The sequence below is a fragment of the Salvelinus namaycush genome, chromosome 7, assembly GCF_016432855.1.
Source record: "Salvelinus namaycush isolate Seneca chromosome 7, SaNama_1.0, whole genome shotgun sequence".
Classification (NCBI taxonomy): domain Eukaryota; kingdom Metazoa; phylum Chordata; class Actinopteri; order Salmoniformes; family Salmonidae; genus Salvelinus; species Salvelinus namaycush.
In genome coordinates this window covers 55,170,012-55,184,798 of record NC_052313.1, presented here as the reverse complement: position 1 = coordinate 55,184,798, position 14,787 = coordinate 55,170,012, and the positions used below count along the sequence as shown (strand labels likewise).

Genomic DNA, 14,787 nt, shown 5'->3' with positions numbered 1-14,787 from the left:
CACGAAGTAAAAGAGAGAGCAAAGCCGAAAACAAATCAGACACTATTTGTTGGTTTAAATCTAGATCTATGTTATGTTAAAAATAACAGATTCTAACAATAATTTATATATGTAATAACCAACTCATCTTCTCTACGTTGGCTGCTCTAGCGCCCCCTGTATGGCAACTGTATACCGGACATTCTGTCCACATCAGGAAGAGGAGAGGCACATTGAGACCGAGAGGATCAGTAATCTGTTACATGTGAAGGAATGGTGTATGTTGAGCTAAAAACACCTCTGCGACGTGAAGTATTCGGTAATACTGCGCTGGAGCAACTAGGAGTTTTATGAAATGCGTTGAATGAATGTGGAATTGTTAGCTGCTACTGCAAAGCTGTCAACAACGACATTTATGCGTTGCACAATAACTGATGGGTTCAAGGTAGGTGATTTTCTATGCAAAGTAATGTTATTTGATTACAGCATACTGCAGTACTTTTACTATTGCGAATGCTTCACATGTAGTCAGGGCTCACGACTACTGTACCCTACTATAAATAATCCTGCTCTAACTACCTGTCTGTCATAATTTCATATTGAAAGATAGAGACGGCAACATGCGGAGCCGCAGTAACTCAGGTGTGAAGCTCGATGGATTCGCCAGGCTCGTTCATGAGACTATTCTATGTCACCAGGTATGTTTCATTATATCACGTACCACTGCCAGACATAATGTCACGTTATGTCATGCGAATAACATTCGTACAGTTGCCATTTGCAATGAAAGAAGTCATGCACAATAGGTCTAATGATATTGATACCTCAGTAAAATCCCCACAGTAGGCTAAATGTCTGTTACTTATCCTTAGAAAGCCAGGAGTCAATAGCTCTCTTTTTTAAATGGGCAAACTGTCCTGGCGTGGACTCCCTACAATAAAGAAAAGCTTGGACAAAGGTCAACTTAAAATAGAGAGAGAACATAGAAAGTATTTGTCTTATCTACTCTACTTAAGTTCAGTCAACAGTCTTTCTCTCTCTCTCTCTCTCTCTCTCTCTCTCTCTCTCTCTCTCTCTCTCTCTCTCTCTCTCTCTCTCTCTCTCTCTCTCTCTCTCTCAATTCAATTTCAATTTAAGGGGCTGTATTGGCATGGGAAACATATGTTAACATTGCCAAAGCAAGTGAAAAAGATGATAAACTAAAGTGAAATAAACAATAAAAAATTAACAGTAAACATCACACTCACAAAAGTTCCAAAAGAATAAAGACATTTCAAATGTCATATTATGTCTTTATACAGTGGTGTAACGATGTACAAAAGGGAAAATAAATCAACATAAATATGGGTTGTATTTACAATGGTGTTTGTTTTTCACTGGTTGACCTATTCTTGTGGCAACAGGTCACAAATCTTGCTGCTGTGATGCACACTGTGGTATTTCACCCAATAGATATGGGAGTTTATCAAAATTGGATTTGTTTTCCAAATTTTTTGTGGTTCTGTGTAATCTGAGGGAAATATGTGTCTAATATGGTCATACATTTGGCAGGAGGTTAGGAAACTGAGCTGCACTTCCATCTCATTTTGTGGGCAGTGTGCACATAGTCTGTCTTCTCTTGCCTACAGCGGCCTTTCTCAATAGCAAGGCTATGCTCACTGAGTCTGTACATAGTCAAAACTTTCCTTAACACAGTCTAAAATCATGTTTGACGCAATTTGAAAGCAAAATCTTGTACAGCACTGTTAAGTTTGGGTCAGTCACATTGGTCAGGTATTCTGCCACTGTGTACTCTCTGTTTAGGGCCAAATAGCATTCTAGTTTGCTCTGTTTTTTTTGTTAATTCTTTCCAATGTGTCAAGTAATTATCTTTTTGTTTTGTCATGATTTGGTTGGGTCTAATTGTGTTGCTGTCCTGGGGCTCTGTGGGGTCTGTTTGTGTTTGTGAACAGAGCCCCAGGACCAGCTTGCTTAGGGGACTCTTCTCCATGTTCGTCTGATGGCTTTGTTATGGAAGGTTTGGGAATCGCTTCGGTGGTTGTAGAATTTAACGGCTCTTTTCTGGATTTTGATAATTAGCGGGTATCGGCCTAATTCTGCTCTGCATGCATTTTGTTGGTGTTTTATGTTGTACACAGAGGATATTTTTGCAGAATTCTGCATGCAGAGTCTCAATTTGGTGTTTGTCCCATTTTGTGAATTCTTGGTTGGTGAGCAGACTCCAGGCCAGCAACCCGGAGTCGCCGCTTCACTGTTGACGTTGAGACTGGTGTTTTGCGGGTACTATTTAATGAAGCTGCCCGTTGAGGACTTGTGATGCGTCTTTTTCTCAAACTAGACACTCTAATGTACTTGTCCTCTTGCTCAATTGTTCACCCGGGCCTCCTAATCCTCTTTCTATTCTGGTTAGAGCCAGTTTGTACTGTTCTGTGAAAGGAGTAGTATACAGCGTTGAACGAGATCTTCAGTTTCTTGGCAATTTCTCGCATGGAATAGCCTTCATTTCTCAGAACAAGAACCACTCAGCCATCATACCGCTCAGGAAGGAGACGCGTTCTGTCTCCTAGAGATTAACTTACTTTGGTGCAAAAGTGTAAATCAATCCCAGAACAACAGCAAAGGACCTTGTGAAGATACTGGAAGAAACAGGTACAAATGTATCTATATCTACAGTAAAACGAGTCCTATATCGACATAACCTGAAAGGCTGCTCAGCAAGGAAGAAGCCACTGCTCCAAAACCAACATAAAAAAAGCCAGACTACGGTTTGCAACTGCACATGGAGACAAAGATTGTACTTTATTTGGAAAAATAGAACTGTTTGGCCATAATGACCATTGTTATGTTTTGAGGAAAAAGGGGGATGCTTGCAAGCCGAAGAACACCATCCCAACCATGAAGCACGGGGGTGGCAGCGTCATGTTGTGGGGGTGCTTTGCTGCAGGAGGGACTGGTGCACTTCACAAAATAGATGGCATCATGAGGATGGAAAATGATGTGGATATATTGAAGCAACATCTCAATACATCAGTCAGGAAGTTAAAGCTTGAACGCAAATGGGTCTTCCAAATGGACAATGACCCAAGCATACTTCCAAAGTTGTGGCAAAATGGCTTAAGGACAACAAAGTCAAGGTATTGGAGTGGCCATCACAAAGCCCTGACCTCAATCCCATAGAAAATGTGTGGGCCGAACTGAAAAAGCATGTGCGAACAAGGAGGCCTACAAACCTGACTCCATTACACCAGCGCTATCAGGAGGAATGGGCCAAAATTCCCCCAACTTATTGTGGGAAGCTTGTGGAAGGCTACCCAAAATGTTTGACACAAGTTAAACTAGTTAAAGGCAATGCTACCAAATACTAATTGAGTGTATGTAAACTTCTGACCCACTGGGATTGTGATGAAAGAAATAAAAGCTGAAATAAATTATTCTCTCTACTATTATTCTGACATTTCACATTCTTAAAATAAAGTAGTGATCGTAACTGACCTAAGACAGGGAATTGTTACTAGGATTAAATGTCAGGAATTGTGAAAAACTGAGTTTAAATGTTTTTGGCTATGGTGTATGTAAACGTACGACTTCAACTGTGTGTGTTTATATATATATATATATATATATATATATATATATATATATATATATATATATATATAAAATCTCTAGTGGCCAGCTACTATTCAGACCCCTTGACTTATTCCACATTTTGTTATGTTACAGCATTATTTTAAATATACTTTTTTCCCTCATCAATATACACATCATACCCCATAATGAAAAAGCGAAAACAGGTTTTTAAAATCAAAATACCTTATTTACATAAGTTATCAGACACTTTGCTATGAGACTGGAAATTGAGCTCCGGTGCATCCTGTTTCCATTGATCATCCTTGAGCTGTTCTCTACAACTTGATTGAAGTCCACTTGTGGTAAATTCAATTGTTATGACATGATTTGGAAAGGCACACACCTGTCTATATAAGGTCCCACAGTTGACGGTGCATGACAGAGCAAAAACCAAGCCGTGAGGTCGAAAGAATTGTCCGTAGAGCTCTGAGACAGGATTGTGTCGAGGCACAGATCTGGGGAAGGGTAGCAAAACATTTCTGCAGCATTGAAGGTCCCCAAGAACACAGTGGCCTCCATCATTCTTAAAGGAAAGAAGTAGAGAGCTGGCTGCCTGGCCAAACTGAGCCATCAGGGGAGAAGGGGCTTGGTCATTGAGGGAACCAATAACCCAATGGTCACTCTGACAGAGCTTCAGAGTTCCTCTGTGGAGATGGGATAACCTTCTGCAGCACTCCATCAATCAGGCCTTTATGGTAGAGTGGCCAGACGGAAGCCACTCCTCAGTAAAAGGCACATGGCAGCCCGCTTGGAGTTTGCCAAAAGGCACCTAAAGGACTCCCAGACAATGAGAAACAAGATTCTTTGGCTACCCAGACCCCTCTTTTACGCTGCTGCTACACTCTGTTTATAATCTATGCATAGTCACTTTAACTCTACCTACATGTACATATTACCTCAACTAACCGGTGTCCCCACACATTAACTCTGTACCGGTACCCCCTGTATATAGCCTCCACATTGACTCTGTACCGGTACCCCCTGTATATAGCCTCCACATTGACTCTGTACCGGTACCCCCTGTATATAGCCTCCACATTGACTCTGTACCGGTACCCCCTGTATATAGCCTCCACATTAACTCTGTACCGGTACCCTCTGTATATAGCCTCCACATTGACTCTGTACCGGTACCCCCTGTATATAGCCTCCACATTGACTCTGTACCGGTACCCTCTGTATATAGCCTCCACATTGACTCTGTACCGGTACCCCCTGTATATAGCCTCCACATTGAGTCTGTACCGGTACCCCCTGTATATAGCCTCCACATTGAGTCTGTACCGGTACCCCCTATATATAGCCTCCACATTGACTCTGTACCGGTACCCTCTGTATATAGCCTCCACATTGACTCTGTACCTGTACCCCCTGTATATAGCCTCCACATTGACTCTGTACCTGTACCCCCTGTATATAGCCTCCACATTGACTCTGTACCGGTACCCCCTGTATATAGCCTCCACATTGACTCTGTACCTGTACCCCCTGTATATAGCCTCCACATTGAGTCTGTACCTGTACCCCCTGTATATAGCCTCCACATTGACTCTGTACCGGTACCCCCTGTATATAGCCTCCACATTGACTCTGTACCGGTACCCTCTGTATATAGCCTCCACATTGACTCTGTACCGGTACCCCCTGTATATAGCCTCCACATTGACTCTGTACCGGTACCCCCTGTATATAGCCTCCACATTGACTCTGTACCGGTACCCCCTGTATATAGCCTCCACATTGACTCTGTACCGGTACCCCCTGTATATAGCCTCCACATTGACTCTGTACCGTCCACATTGACTCTGTACCGGTACCCCCTGTATATAGCCTCCACATTGAGTCTGTACCGGTACCCCCTGTATATAGCCTCCACATTGAGTCTGTACCGGTACCCCCTGTATATAGCCTCCACATTGACTCTGTACCGGTACCCCCTGTATATAGCCTCCACATTGACTCTGTACCGGTACCCCCTGTATATAGCCTCCACATTGACTCTGTACCGGTACCCCCTGTATATAGCCTCCACATTGAGTCTGTACCGGTACCCCCTGTATATAGCCTCCACATTGACTCTGTACCGGTACCCCCTGTATATAGCCTCCACATTGACTCTGTACCGGTACCCCCTGTATATAGCCTCCACATTGAGTCTGTACCGGTACCCCCTGTATATAGCCTCCACATTGAGTCTGTACCGGTACCCCCTGTATATAGCCTCCACATTGACTCTGTACTGGTATCCCCTGTATATAGCCTCCACATTGACTCTGTACTGGTATCCCCTGTATATAGCCTCCACATTGACTCTGTACTGGTACCCCCTGTATATAGCCTCCACATTGAGTCTGTACCGGTACCCCCTGTATATAGCCTCCACATTGACTCTGTACTGGTACCCCCTGTATATAGCCTCCACATTGAGTCTGTACCGGTACCCCCTGTATATAGCCTCCACATTGACTCTGTACTGGTACCCCCTGTATATAGCCTCCACATTGAGTCTGTACCGGTACCCCCTGTATATAGCCTCCACATTGACTCTGTACCGGTACCCTCTGTATATAGCCTCCACATTGACTCTGTACCGGTACCCCCTGTATATAGCCTCCACATTGAGTCTGTACCGGTACCCCCTGTATATAGCCTTGCTTGTTATTTTACTGCTGCTGTTTAATTATTTGTTACTTTTATTTTCTATTTTTTACCTAACACTTTATTTTATTTTATTATTCTTAAAGCATTGTTGGTTAAGGGCTTGTAAGTAAGAATTTCACTTTAAGGTCTACACCTGTTGTATTTGGCATATGTGACATACAATTTCATTTGATTTGATGAAACCCAGATTTAACTCTTTGGCCTGAATGCCAAGAGTCACGTCTGGAGTAAACCTGACACCATCCCTACGGTGAAGCATGGTGATGGCAGCATCATGCTGTGGGGATGTTTTTCAGCGGCAGGGACTGGGAGACTAGTCAGGATCGAGGGAAAGATGAACAGAGCAAAGTACAGAGAGATTCTTGATGAAAACCTGCTCCAGAGCTCTCATGACCTCAGACTGGGTTGAAGGTTCACCTTCCAACAGGACAACGACCCTAAGTACACAGCCAAGACAACGTACAGTTGGAGTGCCCTCGGGACAAGTCTGTGAATGTCCTTGAGTGGCCCAGCCAGAGCCCGGACTTAGATAGATATCTATCTACCTGCCTGTCTAACCTGTGTGTGTGTCTCCAGAACCCAGTAACAGGCCTGTTGCCCTGCAGTGTCCAGCTGCCAGATGCCTGGGTGCGTGACAATGTCTACAGCATCCTGGCGGTGTGGGGTCTGGGGATGGCCTACAGGAAGAACGCTGACCGGGATGAGGACAAGGCCAAGGCCTACGAACTGGAGCAGGTGACTGGCTGGCTCCCATCTCACAGCATGCTTTGTCAAAATAGTGTTGTGTCCCCCATACTTACTGTACTGTGTGATCTGTGTTGTGTGTCCCATACTTACTGTACTGTGTGATCTGTGTTGTGTGTCCCGTACTTACTGTACTGTGTGATCTGTGTTGTGTGTCCCATACTTACTGTACTATGTGATCTGTGTTGTGTGTCCCATACTTACTGTAGTGTGTGATCTGTGTTGTGTGTCCCATACTTACTGTACTGTGTGATCTGTGTTGTGTGTCCCATACTTACTGTACTGTGTGATCTGTGTTGTGTGTCCCATACTTACTGTAGTGTGTGATCTGTGTTGTGTGTCCCATACTTACTGTACTGTGTGATCTGTGTTGTGTGTCCCATACTTACTGTACTGTGTGATCTGTGTTGTGTGTCCCATACTTACTGTACTGTGTGATCTGTGTTGTGTGTCCCCTGTACTTACTGTACTGTGTGATCTGTGTTGTGTGTCCCATACTTACTGTACTGTGTGATCTGTGTTGTGTGTCCCATACTTACTGTACTGTGTGATCTGTGTTGTGTGTCCCATACTTACTGTACTATGTGATCTGTGTTGTGTGTCCCGTACTTACTGTACTATGTGATCTGTGTTGTGTGTCCCATACTTACTGTACTGTGTGATCTGTGTTGTGTGTCCCATACTTACTGTACTGTGTGATCTGTGTTGTGTGTCCCATACTTACTGTACTGTGTGATCTGTGTTGTGTGTCCCATACTTACTGTACTGTGTGATCTGTGTTGTGTGTCCCGTACTTACTGTACTGTGTGATCTGTGTTGTGTGTCCCATACTTACTGTACTGTGTGATCTGTGTTGTGTGTCCCATACTTACTGTACTGTGTGATCTGTGTTGTGTGTCCCATACTTACTGTACTGTGTGATCTGTGTTGTGTGTCCCATACTTACTGTACTGTGTGATCTGTGTTGTGTCCCCCATACTTACTGTACTGTGTGATCTGTGTTATGTGTCCCATACTTACTGTACTGTGTGATCTGTGTTGTGTCCCCCATACTTACTGTACTGTGTGATCTGTGTTGGAAAAGGGGTCTGAATATTCCTTGACTGCAAGGCCCCGACCTCATGACCACACTGTGTCAAAACAAGACATTCCTTTACAGAAACATGTTAGTGTTTTTCCATGCATGTTGTCCTATGATCTATTTTGTAGGCCACAGGCAGAGATTGGCATATTTCAGTCCTTGGAGTCCTGAATAGATAAACTTGGGAAAGCAGGAGTTATCGATCCACGTAAGGTGTGGTAAATATCTATATTTGTATTATTCTACAGAGTGTTGTCAAGCTGATGCAAGGGCTGCTCCAGTGTATGATGCGACAGGTGGGTTACCGTGGTTACTGTGCCATTTCTTCTACCATGTAACAACACAGTCACTAGTATATGGCATAAGGGCAATAATGCACTACGCTGTGGGAGCATTTCTGCATGTGTTTCTCCCTTGGTCTGGCTGTGTAATAGCCTTTTCTGAGCATGTCAGTGTGTCTGACTACAGGTGGCCAAGGTGGAGAAGTTTAAATACACCCAGAGCCCCAAGGACTGTCTGCACGCCAAGTACCACACCCCCACCTGTGCTACCGTGGTGGGGGACGATCAGTGGGGACACCTGCAGGTTGATGCCACCTCTCTGTACCTGCTGGTTTTGGCTCAGATGACTGCCTCAGGTACCGTACTCTGTGTGTGTGTGTGTGTCTGTGTCTGTGTCTGTGTCTGTGTCTGTGTCTGTGTCTGTGTGTGTGTGTGTGGTGGATCATGTCATTGTGAAAGAACTTGACTGTATACCGGCGATGTTGTTCTTTATCACTGTCTGGTTCTCCAGGTCTTCGTATCATATCAACCCTGCATGAAGTGGCTTTTATCCAGAACCTGGTCTTCTACATTGAGGCTGCTTATAAAGTTGCGGTAGGTAACGTTGAAGGTCTGTTTGAGCGAGGCTCTATTCTTCTGACCTCACTAGCATACGACTTAGCAGGAAGTAATAGAAGTCTGAGCAGTAATGGAGAGAGAAGCAATACTATTACTGAAGATCAAATAGGAACACCTGTAGAGGTAGTGGAGACTATAGAAGTGTCGTGCTACAATGAACACCTTACCAAACAAGACCATTTACATGGCTTATACAGTATATTGTCAAATCCCATACAGTGAACTTTCTGATTGGTTGGTAAAATAACTTTCAATACATTTCATTGGTCAACATGGGAACATCAGCACACAACCCTAAAAGCATAAAAATATTTTTAGCTTAAAAGCGCCAACGGGTCAAAGGTCTATGTGGTCAGCTACAACAGATAATTATAAACTAACAGGTGAAAACTACTTAGCCAAATATGGCATTAACATAATGTCAACAGAGAGCTGACATGGTACTGAATACGTTTCCCATCCAGGAGAATGTGTCTTGGTTAGCGACTTCACTAACCAGAATACGTTTCCCATCCAGGAGAATGTGTCTTGGTTAGCGACTTCACTAACCAGAATACGTTTCCCATCCAGGATAATGTGTCTTAGTTAGCGACTTTACTAACCAGAATACGTTTCCCATCCAGGAGAATGTGTCTTGGTTAGCGACTTCACTAATGTTGATAATTGGATATTGAGAAGGGTGAGCCGGTCAAGGATCGATTCGGACAAGGTGGTAAATTGTATGACAAGTGACAGTTTTATTCAGAGTGAAGATATCTGGTACAAGCGTATACGGTCTCGTTCCTTCGGCTCATAGAGAACCTCCAGAAAAAGCCCAGATAACAGAAATGCATAGACATTTTATACAACACAGAAAGTAGGTTGAGTCTGGAAGTTCTGGTCCTTTGGTTGGTTCTGGACAGGTTGTTGTCTTCTCAGATTGGTCCTGATGAGCTGGGCGTCATCCTTCTGAGTCTTATAGCAAAAGTTCTTTGTTATCAAATGTTCAGCTAAGCAGGAGATTTTGTGTGTGCGTAGTCAGCCCTCTGTCCTTGGTTATGTGTGTGTGTCTCATTATTTCGTGAAATGCGGACCCAAGCACTCTTTTGATCAAAGCCTTTCCTTATCAGTGTTTATGAAAGGTTTACGTCAGCCCTCTGTCCTTGGGTGTGTGTCTGTCTGTCTCTGTATCTGTTTATAAGTGTGTGAGAAACCCTGCTTAGAAAGAAGTTAGTTATAACAATGTAATAGCAATATGCTTGTGTTATTTTAAATGGTATTTATTACAAATCCCCCTCTTCACGTCTCATAAGAGACGTGACAAAAGCTAGGACAAAAGCTATAAATGGCAAAATTAGAGTAAACTTTATCAGAAGATAAAGTTTTGATTCCCTCTCTTCACGTCTCACAAGAGACGTGACATAAACTTTAAACGAATCCGGGCACAAGAAGGGAAACTTTTTCCAGAAGAAAAAGTTTTGATTCCCTCTCTTCACGTCTCCTAAGAGACGTGACATAAACATGGGATCAAGCAGGAGTAGTATATGCAGAAACTTTCTTGAAGAGAAAGTTTCATATGCCCTCTCTTCACGTCTCCTAAGAGACGTGACATAAACTAGGTAAGAGTAAGAAAAGCAAAAGTAAACAACCAGGGAAACTTTCTCAGAGAGAAAGTTTTAATTCCCTCTCTTCACGTCTCCAAAGAGACGTGACATAAACTATGAATGGCGTTTAATTAGTCATCAGTCCAATAGCCTGGCTCAGCATCCTCCAGGGCAAGCATAGGAAACATCTGTCCCTTCTCTGCCTGGTTGGGATCAATAGCAGTAGTTATGATCCTAGTGGTCAGCGTTCGAATACATGGAATGCAGCAGCATCCACAAAGCACCAGTATCGCAGTGAAGACAGATATAGATACCAGTATGGAGGAAACAAGCATCTTATATTTCCCAAACGCATCCATCCAAGAGTCCCACATAGAGGTGTCAACCCCGGAGTGGTGCTTCATCTTCTCATTAAGTGTACGAAGACCTTCTAAGGCAACAGTAAGACTACCATCAGTTGCTGTGTTATTGGGAATGAAAGTACAACATTGCTCTCCGAACATGGCACAAACACCTCCGCGTTCAGCCAACAACATATCCACCGCGATTCTATTTTGGAATGCCATCAGGGAAGTAGCTTCCAATTGGCCATGGACCGCCTCGAAGCCTTGTTGAGTCCAATTGTCCAGTTTCTGGACATTAAAATTAATGTAATTGATTCGGTCCACATTTTTATTAACTGTACACCACCAGCAAAATGATGATTCAAAACCCGCTGCAACCTGGTCTACGAGTTTATACTTATCTGGCACCCCCCTAGGGACTCCTATGGCGTCAATATAGGTGGGGTCTCCAGGATCCACTCCTGTTGATCTTTTGGACCGGGATAAATCCCCGTCCCTCTCTACACGGGCCATCAGGTCCTTTACTTCCATAGGATACACTGAAACAGGAAGAAGCAGAGAGACAAGAGCACAAAGACCAGTGGCATTCCCTGGCAGGCGGTCATATAGATGATTTCCTCCACACCACCACCAGACATCAGCTCTAGACACAGGTTGGAAAGGGGCATTAGGATTATGGGTGTTATTGCACCATTCATAAGGTAATGCTCCCAGCATTGGAGGGCCAAGGGACATATTTATACAAGTGAAATTAGCCCTGGCAACCCGAGAAGAAAACATCGGGGCCCTTTCTAGTACTTTTAACAATAGGGTAAAACTTGTCCCATACGGAGCAGTTGGCAGTTGGGCTGTCATGTTTCATAACAGGAAGAAGACATACGTCAGGTAGGGTAGCCGGTACAATGCGTAGGAGTGGACGGGCTCCCATACATACCACACAGCTCTGGTGGGTGGCCTTTCCAGCCTCCTCAGTCACCAATAAGGATGAGCAAGGACCAAAAGGAGACCACTCCAAGAACTACTGAAAGGTTAAACCCTCAGGTCCATCCCTCTATACAACCTGTATCAGGTGGGCTCGTCGCCACCCGGGAACTTCAAACCTTCACAACAGGGAGGACAAACATCACTTTTTATTCATTCGACAACATCAACTACAGCAAACCAAGGGTCCTCCTCTTTCAGGCACACTCTCCTGCGAAAGCTTGATTCCGTATCAGCCTCTCCTACTGGAGCATCAAGCAGCAGCATCATACCAGAGGCCCTTGCCACATCTGTAACAGACTTCTTCAAACAAGGTATGATACAGGCAGCACAGAAATGAAAAACAACTAGTGTCAGAAATCCAGTAATCATCACTGCAGTGCACTTACCAAACCAACCACCCAGCCAAGGGACCAGTCCACTCTCCTCCACACCTGCAAGACCCCCCACCTCCACTGATAACCTTGCCAACCCACTCAGAGCTTTTGAAATTCTCCCATCCGGACTAGTATTGTTACATACACCTGCCTGGTCGGCCAGAATCATGTCCAGTGCTAGTCTATTTTGTCTACTGGTTTGAGAGGTAGCATCCAATTGTTCAGCCATCCCTGTAAGTGCTGTGTGGGTGTATTTAACAAATCATTATTAATTATAGTAGATATAATTGACCCAGGCATTTTGTTTAGCATCAACAATAGCTGGGCCAATGATGGGCATCAGATGCCACAGGCCATCTTTCCTGTTTAATGTCTGGAATTCGTGGGGGACCCCTATTGGGACCCCCAACAGGTTGGTGTGAATGTTATCTGTACCCTCGGACCAAGGAGCGTCACGATTCTGCCGTCTCCTGGATTGGTCCCAAGCCTCTGTCATGTGCAGCTCCCAAAAGTTGGTTAGCTGTAACCTCAATAATAGGCAATGGTGTTTATCAGACTGGCCAAAACACATGTTCCCTGATAATCTCCTTTCAAAATGGGGTCAACCGCCTGGCAGGTCCACACATCCACCATACATCAGCAACACCTCTAGTTAATAGTGACATTAGTGATGCAGGCAGCAGTAGGGAACCTCCCATAGTCCATACCTCTACCTGTACCAGTGTTACAGCTGTAATATCCCCCATATGCCTTAACCCCCCATGGTGTCTTCTGGGGACGGACTTCTGGGAACACAAGACTCAGAGTTTTACACAGGGTTGAATTTGACTTAAACTTTCCAATATGCACATCCAACCTTCCCCCTTACTTAGGGCAAATGGGTGAGCAGCCAGAATAGGTCTGGCATGTCCACATACGACACAGTCCTTTTTATTAAGTGTTTTGTAGGTCAACCACATATTCTCCCTTTTCTCATAACCGGTTTCAGTCCCCAATTGGTCACTATCTGAGATGTCTTTTACATTTATTACCTATACCAGATTGTAGAGTTCAGGTGATGGCGTAGGACTTGGTCTTGAAGTGGTGGAGGAGGCCGGCTGAACCTGGTCTGTCGGAACTGGTGGCGGTTCTGGCAGCACTGCGATGGTAACATCCCCATCGTATCCTAAACAGACAACTCAGGACTACAAGCAATCCTGTAAAGCCCCACCCTCTCCCAGAGAAAACATCATCAGCAAGAAGCCAGACACACTTTCACTTCTATGAACAAACACAGTGAGGAAAGGTCGGGGGCAGGGAATTCTTCATTAAGGAGTTGATCCCCGAACTCTATTAGTAACGGTTCTTCTCCTTAACTCTGTGATCATTCGGCAGTGTCAGTGTGTCTCACCCTCCAAGTGCGATATGCCCCCAGGTCGGGTGAATCACCTTCTCCTTTAATTCACCTGTAATGCATAAAATCTTGGACATACAGGTTTGGTTAATAAACAGTTTGTCATTTGTTCTATCTGATTATATATTTAACTTCTATGCCTATTTATTAGCTAGAATTTTTTAAAATTAGTTTATTATCCAATAGGCCCCATCCTATCCTAGACCACAATGTACCCCTCCCCCGTTTGATACCTGGCTCTGGCCAGGTATCAACCTTACCTACTCATGACTTAGTACATTATAATATAGAAATCCAATTCTCCCTTGGGCGTACATTCATATCTATTCTTTTCCAATTCTCTGTCAAGTGACTTATCTACTTTAAAATGTATCTGTGCTGCTTATATGTGTTAACCCCCTTCTGTCCTATCTTATTTCACAGCCTACCTTGCTCATTTCCTGGTCCACCCTCCCCACTCTACTCTCAAACCTTCAAGGTCTCAACAGTGTGGGGTAGACCCATCTGTCTGCCTTTTTCTAATAATAGTCAATAACAACTATGTGTTCTTTTGCAATATTAACTAAGTGTCTCACTGTTTTGACTTTATCTATCCCAAATGGATTTAAAATAACAACATGTCTTATAGTGTCAATCTCTAAAGTCCTTACATAACCTTAATAAACCTATCTCTATCTTCTTATGGCCAAAACAAATGCTAACCATATAAATTCCTTTCTTTACTAATAAGCTCTCTATCACTTTTATTTCCATGCCCTATAGGCTTAAAATATCTCCTGTTCAAACCAATTCAATAACAGCCCATTCAAAACCGTCATAGCCAATGTTTAAAACCAGAAACCTGACTCCTCTGTGGTTAATTGCAATTATGGTCAAGAGTTATAAACTCTATTATCTCAAAATTAGTATTCCAAATGACCACGATTTCATTATCCTCACTACATTTCCCTGTGGGTGATCAAACCACATGAAAATGCAATGAAAATAGGTCAAAAGGTTACACCTACATTCGTGTTCCATGCCATATCTAGACATACCAAAAGAACTGGGGTGCCACTCTTCCAGTCTTGTTCTTTTCCCCCTTACTTGTCTTGTATCTTCTGATCTAGAAAATC

The 14,787-nt window shown here is 43.7% G+C and overlaps 1 protein-coding gene across 1 annotated transcript in view; it reads left to right on the top strand.

The window, feature by feature from the left end:
* The first annotated feature begins 195 nt into the window (after positions 1-195).
* The window catches only part of phka2 (phosphorylase kinase, alpha 2 (liver)), a 41,749-nt gene continuing 27,157 nt past the window's right edge, over positions 196-14,787 (top strand). The window contains exons 1-6 of the mRNA XM_038998343.1: positions 196-424; positions 586-677; positions 6,847-7,005; positions 8,344-8,391; positions 8,564-8,732; positions 8,888-8,970. Coding sequence (XP_038854271.1) covers positions 600-677; positions 6,847-7,005; positions 8,344-8,391; positions 8,564-8,732; positions 8,888-8,970 — 537 coding nt within the window. The 5' untranslated portion in view covers positions 196-424; positions 586-599. The remainder of the gene's footprint in view (positions 425-585; positions 678-6,846; positions 7,006-8,343; positions 8,392-8,563; positions 8,733-8,887; positions 8,971-14,787) is intronic.